General features: G+C 38.7%; 1 protein-coding gene across 1 annotated transcript in view; it reads left to right on the forward strand.

Moving 5' to 3' along the window:
• Positions 1-577: 577 nt before the first annotated feature.
• Positions 578-12,500, forward strand: part of LOC115816408 (sialoadhesin-like) — a gene marked incomplete at its 3' end in the record, with an annotated part of 42,050 nt that continues 30,127 nt past the window's right edge. Inside the window, exons 1-7 of the mRNA XM_030779363.1 lie at positions 578-583; positions 870-905; positions 1,341-1,464; positions 2,595-2,876; positions 7,052-7,330; positions 9,095-9,373; positions 10,653-10,903. Of these exons, the coding sequence (XP_030635223.1) occupies positions 578-583; positions 870-905; positions 1,341-1,464; positions 2,595-2,876; positions 7,052-7,330; positions 9,095-9,373; positions 10,653-10,903 (1,257 nt within the window). The remainder of the gene's footprint in view (positions 584-869; positions 906-1,340; positions 1,465-2,594; positions 2,877-7,051; positions 7,331-9,094; positions 9,374-10,652; positions 10,904-12,500) is intronic.

Genomic DNA, 12,500 nt, shown 5'->3' on the forward strand with positions numbered 1-12,500 from the left:
TCCTCAGCTGTTCTAATTATAAATGAACAAACTAGACCTGTGCAAATTCATATTAGCACAACGTCACATAAATAATAGAGTTGTAATTCACATTAATATATTCACTAAACAATCACTCATCACTTTTCTCATATCCATTAAAGTAGATGGACCTGTAGGTAGAACAAATATATCTGGTCAGTCAGTTCTCTGTGTTAAACCTTCATCACTGAGATGTTTCCCTGAGGACAGAATTCAGTGACTCACTAATTTACAAAACTCAGTGGACTTATCCTCACTCAGTGACCTCAGTAGAAGTACATACAGATATAAGAGTGAGTTTTCATAGTGCCTTCCTGGTTCCTCAGTCTCTGATGAACCTGTTACTGTTTCATTCTTACAACCTTTACTAATCCTGACTATTTTAATGGCCACAAGGTATCAGAGGAGATGGTTGAAACACTGCGCCTGATAAACTTCCATTATGATTCTGATCTATGATAAATGGTGGGAAAGATTTGACTGTATAATTTAGTCTAAATTGGAAACGTCACATTATTTTTCCCCTGGGTCCTAATGACCCCTGTTTACAAAAAGCATGGATGTAATTGAAAGAACTTAGTTCAGATTGGGTTTTGTTTTCATACCTCATCTCATCTAAATGTCTTAAAAAGCTGGAACCAAAATAATTTCAGGACAAAACACAAGGTCCACAGAATTATAAAGATGATAAACTATCTGTTCCAGGATCAGTATTTTAGGTGCTGTGTCCAGTAGCATATAGTTCATCACAAATAATGCGATTTTCCATCAGCCAAAGTGTTTTGACAGGATTAATTATAAATCCATCACTCCTGTGCTCTGAGTTTGTTCATTTCTCTGTGTTTTAGTGCTGTGTGCCCTTCTCCATCCTGGACGCACCCAAGGTAATGAACACATTATGAGTGTCTTTATTTACTTAACACTGTATTTGTCCTGTGTGTGTTAAACTTCAGTCACATGACTGACATTCAGTCCTGTTCATCATTTAGGATTCATAGTCTGTAATAGGACATCAGTGATGTGGTGAATGATGTATTAACACAAAAAAATATACTCACTGTTCTACATTAACTTTCATAGACGCATAGAAAGAATTACAATATGTGTTGGCTGTTGACATTACACAGAAATAAGCGTAAGTTGTGTGTTTGTGTTAAACAGAGAGACCCAGAGCTGTTCTAACACTGGACCCTCGGGACAGTCAGATCTTCACTGGAGAGACTGTCACTCTCAGATGTGACATACATGGGGGAGGAGTCAGTCAGTGGAATTATGAGTTTTATAAGAATGATGCTCTAATAACACGTCACTATATTCAGCGAAGTGAATACTCACTCAGCACTATTGCTAAGTATCAGAGTGGTAAATACACTTGTAAAGGAGTACGGAATGTTCACCCTTATTCTTCAGAGATGAGTGATGCTGTACCAGTGATAGTGTGGGGTAAGTCAGTTAATATTCAATTCTACACTGTTAAGATTTGTCATCATTAACTGACTGTAAAAATATGTCAGTCTTCCTGTCCTTAACATCATGAGAATGATCTTGATATAAAATTTTTAATGGCCACATCAAATTCTGTCCATACAATTAACATGTGTTTTAGTTTTAGCAGTAAGATGAGTTGTTGAATAAGATCATAAGGTGACAGTAGATCTCAGATTAATTGTCTGGTGATTGTGAGTGGGATCAGTACTGATGTCAGGTTGTGAAATATGATTATTCATTATTCACATTTAACAATGCTGCTGTGTATCTCTTTGTTCAACCTGAGTGACGTGATGAAGAAACAGAGGAGAATGTTTTCAGTGACATTTTAGAAGAAAATGGTCACATTGTCATTATAAATGTTCACAGTGAATATGCATGAACAGTCTGTGAAGAGTTTTCCTCTTCTTTCCATTTGTACAGATTTACCTACAGCTACACTCACTGTTACACCAGGAATTAATGTGTACAGTGCAGAGACAGTCAGCCTGCAATGTGTGATAAAGTCTGGGAGGAATTGGAAATATAAGTGGTATAAAGGCAGCACTCAGACTGCAGTGTCTCAGTCTAATGGTTACTCTATAACTGGAGACACACTGACCATCAGAGCAGCTGCTGTAACTGACCAGGATCAGTACTGGTGTCAGGGAGAGAGAGGAAGAGCTCCCATATTATCATATATGAGCACTGGTCTTTATCTGTATGTCCATGGTGAGTTATTAATATACAATGACAGTCCTTCTTGTTGTTTGGAAAGCCTTGGGTTACTTGATGTGTAAATTTTGCATACATTGAATCAATCCTTGTCCTTGTCCACAGCCTTACCCACAGCTAAACTAATTGTAGAGCGAAACTGGGATCTTGTGTACACAAGAGAGACAGTCAGTCTGAAGTGTGTGATAGAGTCTGGGAGGAACTGGAGATATAAGTGGTATAAAGGCAGCACTCAGACTGCAGTGTCTCAGTCTAATGGTTACACTATAACTGGAGACACACACACAGTATGTGTTGGCTGTTGGCATTATGCAGGGGTAACCAAATGTTAATTTTTTTCATTCAGAGAGATGTGTGTTTGTGTTACACAGAGAGACCCAGAGCTGTTCTAACACTGGAGTCTGATGACAGTGAGATCTTCACTGGAGAGACTGTCACTCTCAGATGTGACATACATGGGGGAGGAGTCAGTCAGTGGAATTATGAGTTTCATAAGAATGATGCTCTAATAACACGTCACTATATTCAGCGAAGTGAATACTCACTCAGCACTATTGCTAAGTATCAGAGTGGTAAATACACTTGTAAAGGAGTACGGAATGTTCACCCTTATTCTTCAGAGATGAGTGATGCTGTATCAGTGATAGTGTGGGGTGAGTCAGTTAATATTCAATTCTACACTGTTAAGATTTGTCATCATTAACTGACTGTAAAAAATATGTCAGTCTTCCTGTCCTTAACATCATGAGTATGACCTTTATGTAAAATGTTCAATGGCCACATCAAATACCGTCCATACAATTAACATGTGTTTTAGTTTTAGCAGTAAGATGAGTTGTTGAATAAAATCATAAGGTCACAGTTGATCTCAGATTAATTGTCTGGTGATTGTGAGTGAGATCAGTGCTGATGTCAGGTTTTGAAATATGATTATACATTATTCACATTTCAAATGTCGCTGTGTATCTCTTTGTTCAACCTGAGTGACACATGACAAAGAAACAGAAAAGTCTGTGACATTTTAGAACCAAATAGTCACATTGAATCATGACTAACAATGAATGTACATGAATGATTTGTAAAAGGTTTAATTCTTCTCTCCATTTGTACAGATTTACCGACAGCTACACTCACTGTTACACCAGGACTGTCTGTATACACTAGAGAGACAGTCAGTTTGAAGTGTGCAATAGAGTCTAAGAGGAACTGGAGATATAAGTGGTATAAAGGCAGCACTCAGACTGCAGAGTCTCAGTCTAATGGTTTCACTATAACTGGAGACACATTCACCATCAGAGCAGCTGCTTTAAAGGACAAGGGTCATTACTGGTGTCAGGGAGAGAGTTATGACAGACCTACATCCTCAAAAAGGAGCGATAAAGTTACCCTCACTGTTAAATGTGAGTAATGTGTGTGATAAACTGTCATGAGTGTGTTGTGTGTGTGTGTGTGTGTGTGTGTGTGTGTGACACTCATATATGTGTGAAACCTCTTAATAATGTTTAAACGCATTTAAAAGAATCACACAAATTAAAAGCAAGAACAACTGGCCTCAGTTACAGTGTAAGAAATTCTGTGCTTTTAATCCATGGTGTCACACACTCAAAACCTGAAAACAAAACCTGGACACCAGTCATATTCATATTCTCTCTCAACGGGATAAAATAATACACACAGTGGTAACTGCAGTTTGGTTTAGTTTCATGTTCTGTCCAGACTGTGAGTATTTCAGTTTTATGAGGCTACTCAAACACCACTTATTACATTATCTGTATTCATTTTAAATGAATCAGTAATATTACCATTGCACTGTCTACTGATTACTACGGGACAGGTTAAGACAGTTCTCAGGCCAAACATGGGTAGAGTTACAGTGAAATCAGTACTAATGTCAGAGATATAAAATATGACAGACCCACACGAGTAGGAGATGATAAATGCCTCTGTGTTCAGTGTGAGGAAAATTATAAAGAGGGGAAGAAGCCGATACATGTTTTAAAGGGTCTAACTCTTTCCATTTATGAATGAAATAAACAACTCCTGTGCTTAACAACAGCCTTACCCATAACAACACTGACAGTACAACCAGAGACCACTGTGGACACTGGAGAGACAGTCACTCTGAAGTGTGAGATAAAGGCTGAAAGTGGATGGAGATATAAGTGGTATAAAGGCAGTTTTCACATCAGATTGTCTACATCTGAACATCACACTGTAAATGGAGACACACTGACCATCAGAGGAGCTGTTGAATCTGATGAGGGTCAGTATTGGTGTGAGGGAGAGAAAGACAACAGACCCACATCCTCACAACCCAGTAACTCTGTTACTCTGACTGTGAGAGGTGAGTTTTGATCTGACTCTTTTTGAAATTCTACATTACATCACACCAGTAAATTAAACTAAAGATTTTGATGTAATTCTTTACTTCAAAGTTCAGAAACTAAGGGGTAATAAATAACTTATTAATTTCTACATAATCGGCAAACTGAACATCAGTTAACTGTAACTAAACACTTATTATGTGGTTGTTAGCGATTTATCTCATTCTGCATTACTGGCTGCAAACAAGGGTTTAAGGTTTGTTAAATAAAATGTAACTGGTTTTGTTATATCAAAACACACATTTTAGAGCACAGCATTTCAAAGTTGTGGCTGATAGATTTTTCCGCTTTTAATGCATTTTATTATTTTTTTTTAGAAACTATGCACATAATGAATTTATTCTTCCCTCTGAACTAAAGCACGACCCAAAGCTACACTGACCATAACTCCAAACTGGAGTCCTGTGTACACTGGAGAGACAGTCAGTCTGAAGTGTGTGATAGAGCCTGGGAGGAACTGGAGCTATAAGTGGTATAAAGGCAGCACTCAGACTGCAGTGTCTCAGTCTAATGGTTACACTATAACTGGAGACACATTGATCATCAGAACAGCTGCTGTAACTGACCAGGATCAGTACTGGTGTCAGGGAGAGAGTTATGACAGAGCTCTGTTCTCACATATGAGTGACGGCCTATATCTCCAGGTTCTATGTGAGTAATGTGAAAAAAAAAGACTGATAAAAGCCTCTGTGGAGGAGTCAGCGATTATTCTGTGATGGAATCCATAGAGTATTTTACACTGGTCATCACTGCCAGTGTCAGCATTAACTGCTTATGTCCATTACTCTCTTTATTTGAGCAAAATGACATTGTAAAAAAAGTATGTATATAAGTTCAGTGTGATGTGATCAATGAGAGTAGAAATAGCAGGGAGATGCTATCTGTAAAGTATGGCACATTGTATTTTTGAATGTGAAATGAATTTTAAATACATATATTTTTCTTCTCTTCAAACAAATCAAACAGATTTATCCACTGCTACACTGACAGTGAAACCAGAGACCACTGTGTACACTGGAGAGACAGTCAGTCTGAAGTGTGAGCTAGAGACTGAAAGTGGATGGAGATATAAGTGGTATAAAGGCAGTTCTCACACCAGATTGCCTACATCTGTACGTTACACTATAACTGGAGACACATTGACGGTCAGTGCAGCTGCTGTAACTGACCAGGATCAGTACTGGTGTGAGGGAGAGAGTGAAAACAGACCCACATCCTCACAGCTAAGCAGTCCTGTCACTCTCACTGTTAAAGGTGAGTAAAGTGTGTGATATTCTGAGATGAGCTGTATCTGTGATGAGCTGGCACTTCTATCTGTACATCTCTCTGTTTCTTTGTATATCGCATGTAAGTGTCTTGCTCATATGACACATATCCTCACAGCCAAGTATGATCACACTCTCTGTTAGAGGTGAGTAGAGTGTGTGATAGTGATATTTTGAAATGTGTGTTATATCTGTGATAAAATGGCCCTCCTCTCCGTATATCTCCTTGTGTCTAGGAGTCATTTCATGCACATATGGTACAGGATAGAGGAATAAAGGAGAGAATTCCCATCTGTACAATTACAGAACCAGTTCTGATATATCGTACTGATAAACATTGATGGAGAATGATTTTATAAGAATCTATTTCTCTTCTCCTGATGCCAACAGCATTACCAACAGCTACACTGACTGTAAATCCAGAGTCCCCTGTGTATCCTGGAGAGACAGTCACAGTGACTTGTGTAGTTAACTCTGAGAATTACGGGAGATATAAGTTTTATAGACAAACTGAAATGTGGTGTATGCTTCACACTTCTCTTACAAACGCATTCACATTCACTGCAACTGTGTCTGACCAGGATCAGTACTGGTGTCAGATAGAGAGTTATTATACAGTCACACACCCTCACAGCTAAGTAGCTCTGTTACTTTGACTGTGAGGGCTGAGTGATTAATGTTGTGTAGACGTAAAGGGTGGTATGATATTTCTGACAGTGTAGAGTCTGTTCTATTCATTATTTTCCTACAGGATCAAAACCAAAACCTCAACTCACCTCCAGTCTTAAAGGAGCAGCACTGAGAGGAAACACAGTTACTCTGAGCTGTAAACTGGACCAGTCCACAGGATGGGAGTTTTACTGGTACAGAAACACACAGGACTCTTCAGCACTGACACACACTGGTGAAGACTCCTACACAATCAGTTCTGTCACAGACTCTGATGGAGGACAGTACTGGTGCAGAGCTGGAAGAGGAAACCCAGTCTACTACACACAATACAGCGATGCAGTCTGGGTAAATGTTACAGGTGAATTCTTACACTCAGTTATGTTGACATGATTGGAGTTGAATTTGAGCCTTATATTCTCTATAGAGTTTAGATTTGTCACTCTCTCTTCTGTGTTTGTTTTATATTTGTGTGCTGTACATTAGTGTGGTATGTATTTTATTCTACAGAGAGTCCAAAGGCTGTTGTGATCCTGCAGCCTGATAAACAGACATTCAGAGGAGAGACTGTCACTCTCAGATGTCAAATACAGGGAGAGAGAGACACTGACTGGGAATACAGCTGGTATAAGAAGAGTTCTTCACTCAGTCCTGTCAGTAAAGATCAGGAATACAGAATCAGTCCTGTTTCTGGGTCCCACAGTGGTGAATACACCTGTAGAGGAAAACACAGAAGAGACTCACAGAACTCAGAGATGAGTGATGCTGTAACACTGACTGTGTCATCAGGTGAGTATGCGAGTTTGGAAGTGACTTAAGAACAAGTCATCAACAATGACAACAAACAAAAGAAAGAAGCCAAACTGGTATTTTCTTAAGTTTGATGTGCAAAGAACATAACTGAATGTTTAAATTAATGCTGGTAAAGTTTTTCTCTTCAGGTGAAGTTTGTGAGAGATCGAGCACTTATATCATACTTTCTCAAATATAATTATCAGCTTTTCAACAAATTAACAATACATTACAGTAGGATTGTGCTGAACATTGTATTGATCAGTTTTACAAGCTATTTATTAAGCCACAGTCTCTCCTCTAACAGCCAAAGCCCAGTCAGTTTTGAATGTTTCTCCAAAGACGTGGCTGACTGAAGGAGACTCAGTGACTCTGAGCTGTGAGGTTAAAGACTCCTCTACAGGCTGGACATTCCTCTGGTACAGAGTCATTCCCTACACAGATGGGTTACCCAGGGTTCATTCTAACTCTGTAGAACTCCTCTCAGACAGCAGCAGAGGAGCTGGAGGCTCCTACACTCTTAGCCCTGCTGCTCTTAAACACACAGGAGTTTATGTGTGCAGAGCACAGAGAGGAAACCTAGTCTATTACTCAGAGTACAGCACAAGACACCCACTGTGGGTCACTGGTGAGTCAAAACAGGAGTTTTTCTCTATTGGGTGGATTAACTTGTTGTATTATCCTCAGTCTACCAATGTATCAATGAAGATTTAACAGTGTTCTTTTTTTTTGGGGGGGGGGGGGGGGGGGGGGGGGGGGGGGGGGGGGGGGGGGGGGTACGTGTTCGTGAGATGCCATCTCGGGTCCCACACCTCATGAGCACACATATCCACACACAAATTCCCCTTTAAAATGCTTTTGCAATGAATGCATGCACCGCATCTTTATTTACCAGATAGTACATTATTTACCAGTCTGAGTTTATTTGCCCGATACCTATATTTCGCCTCCTGTTCTGGAAAAAAATGAACAGATGTTTAACTGACAACTGATTATTCAACATTTTGTTTCTACTTAAATGCATAAATAATCACTTATCTGCACAAACAGAATGAAAGTGTTTGTTATTGTAGTAGTTTGAAGTTTGTCACTGTTTTTTTGCTACTGGTCAGTTAGTTTCAGTATTTCCACATTGATGCCTTGAATGTGGAATTTCCACATTGAAGAGTGGAGGTCCAAACAGTATAGTTGAGTTGGGTGGTCATGTTTTATAGGACAGTGCAGGGCTCCTTAGGGTGATGGATACATACATACATACATACATACGCGCACAAACACACACACACACACACACACACACACACACACATAGACACACACACACACAAATATATATATATATATATATATATATATATATAGAGAGAGAGAGAGAGAGAGAGAGAGAGAGAGAGAGAGAGAGAGAGAGAGAGAGAGAGAGAGAGAGAGAGCATATCTTTTATATATAAATACATCTTTCCTCAGTTTGCACTGGCTGTAACTGGGCCATGTATTCTAGAAGTATTGGGCTATTTCAGCCTGTCTCCTACTGTCTCTACCACATTCTCTTCAGTCATATATGCTTTCATCTGGACTCCTACTTACCACTCTTAACTTTAGGATTTTTTTGGACTCTCTGCCTCTTGTGTTTTTGTTGGTAATTTGTGGTGCAGCTGTTTGGTCAAGAATATAGTGATTTCCAAGGATTCATATCAGTACTCAACTGAGATACTCAGACCCACAATCTGACTGAATTTAACTGCATTTATCACTGTGTCTCAGGTCTGTCTCCTCCAGCCTCTCTGAACATCAGTCACAACACAACTCAACACTTTACATCTGATTCTCTCTCACTGAGCTGTGAGGTACAGAGTGACTCTACTGGATGGACAGTGAGACGATACACAGATAATGGAGAGGTGTCAGACTGTTCATCAGACTGGGGATCAGTAACAGGATCTACATGTAGCATCAGATATCTCTACTTATCAAACAGTGGAGTGTACTGGTGTCAGTCTGTCTCTGGAGGGAACAGTAATCCTCTCAACATTACAGTGACTGGTAAGTCTTCAAAATGTTTATCACTTTAATTAATATAAAGGATTGACCCTCATACGGTGTTCATGTTTTTATTACCCACGCAGTGTTCGTGGATCTGGTGGACCCACAACATTATTGGGTTTTTAAAACATTACAGCCATAAACTGTATGTAAAAATACCTAACAGATGTTGACTTGATCTCAGTTATAACCAATATAGACAGCATATATGGTTAATATTTGCCATTTACATCTGTTGGATGTCATTTATCAATAGGAGTGATATTCGTGTTTTGTGATAAATTGTGATCTTGCTGGTCCTGGGGCTGACCGAGGCTCAGTTTTCAATGCATATATCTCTGCGACATGTAAAGTGTTGTAATACATGGTATATGGTCAAGTGCAGAAAGACATAACGTTAATGTCATATAATCAAAAATATATAATCTTTGTTGACACACACTGATCACTATTTAACTGTTAAAAGGAGTCAAATCACTTAAATTTGAGATGAAGTATTCATATTAAAAGTATTATTGTAATCTCTATAGTCTGTGTAACTGTACTCTGTTCTATACACTGTGTAATTGTTACATTGTGTAAGAGAGGCTGGATGCAAGTGCAGGTCAGTAGGTTCTTTATTTAAAGTAATCATAACAAAGGAGGTTCAAAACTTACAGAGTGAAACTCTTCGAGTTAAAAAAAAAAAAAGAGCAAAAACAATGTGACATGGGGCGAACTCTGAACAAATCCAGACAAAGAAACAGAGGAAAACCAACGAGTATTTATACAAGACTAAATGAAGCAAAACTAACTGAAAACAGATTGAGTCAATAATTGGACTAATGGGACTCAACCAAAAAAAAAAAAAAGAAAAAAGAACTTAATCAAATCAAGGCTTGACCAAGAAACCAGGCAGTAAAGAGGTTCAGACCAACACTGACCACTAGAGGGCAGAAGATGAGATAAACAAAGGACACAGGAGCAGGGAGGTGCCGGAAGGAGCAGAGTGTGACAGTGATAAAAATGTTAAAAAAATGCAGTTGTTTAAAAATATCTTTTTTTTTTCCCTCTGTGAATAACAGATTGAGCCGTGTATTGTCATGTTCATTGCTCTAGCTTTCAGAGAGAGAAAAAAATATATTTAGATCAATAAACCAGAGCCCTACACATAGAACGGGTCCCATCACACTCCTGTGTAATCATTAAACCAATCCCAATATAGTCATTAATTACAGTGTTAATCTTATTGATGTTACTGTATTCTTCTCAGTGTGTGTAATTGTGTTCTGTTCTATAGATGGTGATGTGATCCTGGAGAGTCCTGTCCATCCTGTTACTGAGGGAGATACTTTGACTCTGCGCTGTACATATAGACATAAGCCCTCACATTTCAGAGCTGATTTCTATAAAGATGGATTTGTCCTCCAGAATCAGACTACAGGAGAGATGACCATCCCTACTGTCTCAAAGTCAGATGAGGGTCTGTATTGGTGTAAACACCCAGTGAGAGGAGAGTCACCAAAGAGCTGGATCACTGTCAGAGTCTCTGTCACAGGTGAGAGAAACATATTTATCTGTATTTGTATCTCCACAACTATCATTTTTGTATCCTGGCAACTCCAGTATGATACTGCAGCAGTGTGAGCACATCACGAATGTATGTGTGTGTGTGTGTGTGTGTGTGTGTGTGTGTGTCAGGTGGTGGATCCTCTGCGGTAACAGTAGGAGTGCTGGTGGGACTGGGTGTTGCCTTTACGCTCATCATTCTACTGGTCCTGTTTTACTGGTCCAGGCAATCAGAGGGTAAAAAAAAAAAATAAATAAATAAATAAATAAATAAATAAAAACTGGGCTTTTTGCATCCAGTTCCAAATATATGTACAAAGACTTTGTGGTTTAAATGAACATAATATCCAGTGTTCTCGCACTACGGGATAATTATTTAATTTCACATGAGAAAATGTTGTCTTCGTTAATACTAATACTAAATGCGTAATTAGATCAGTAATTCACTGTGTAAAATAATACGCTTTTTTTTTTTCATTCTAGGTCCCTGCTGCAATCACATATGTTTGTAAGTAATTATGATTCTGCATAAATGATTATGCATATTGCCAAGCATGCATGTTATACTGCTGTGTGTCAATGATCTGTGTCTCCCTCTAGTGCTAAAAATCAGAATGCCACCAATCAGACTGTAAATCGGGATCAGAACCAGACAGGAAGTAATACAAACACTCAGGCAGGATACACACCACTTCAGTTTGGTCAGTATGTCCCAGGTTTTTTTTGTTTAATTTTATAATTGCAGTTTCCTAACCATGAATCTCTAATTCCCTCATAGGCACTGATCACGTCTATGAAACTGTTGAGAGACCAGATAAAGACAAAGAAGGTAAAATCCACTCATAAGATATACACACCACTGCATTAGTATATATTTCATGTTTTTTTCTTTATTTCTTATCTATCCATTTGTCTCCATTGCAAAGCAGTAGGTCAATGCTTTCAACTGCAGTGTGATTAACATTAGAGAGCACATTTTGTATGTATAAAATGTCTTTCATTAAGTAATGAAGATCAATATAATCAGTATATAACCTGTATCTAATAACTCTGTGTTCAGTAGAGAAGAGCAGGCTGCTCTGTTGAGTCTTCAGTTCTTTCATCCAATGGGAGCTTTTCTTTGTCACTGTGACCTTTGGCTTGTCTACTGAGGGTCTCAGGCCCAGTGTCCATTAATGCGTCTAATGTACAAAGCCCTACAGAAATAGAAATGAATGTAAATGGATCTAGAGAAAAGAAAAACCTCCCTCTTCAGTCACACAGTATTAAACAACAGCAGTGACCTTTATTTAAGTAAGAACTGTGTTGGTTTTTAGATGATGATGGAGCTGGACCAAGTGATGTGACTTATTCTGAAATTGAGATGAAAAATGTCAAAGGTACAATTGCTTGCAACCACAGCAACCCAATACACAAACATTTACATTTTAACTTCACACATGACTCCACTGTATATATTTGCTAAAATATGCCATAAACAGTGAAAACCCAAAATCTTAACTCATATCCCCCTAAATGTCCTCTCTATAAGGCAAGACCAACACACCACAAGAGGACACAGTTTACTCACAGCTGAAGT

This window comes from Chanos chanos, chromosome 7, assembly GCF_902362185.1.
Source record: "Chanos chanos chromosome 7, fChaCha1.1, whole genome shotgun sequence".
NCBI classification, from domain to species: Eukaryota; Metazoa; Chordata; class Actinopteri; order Gonorynchiformes; family Chanidae; genus Chanos; species Chanos chanos.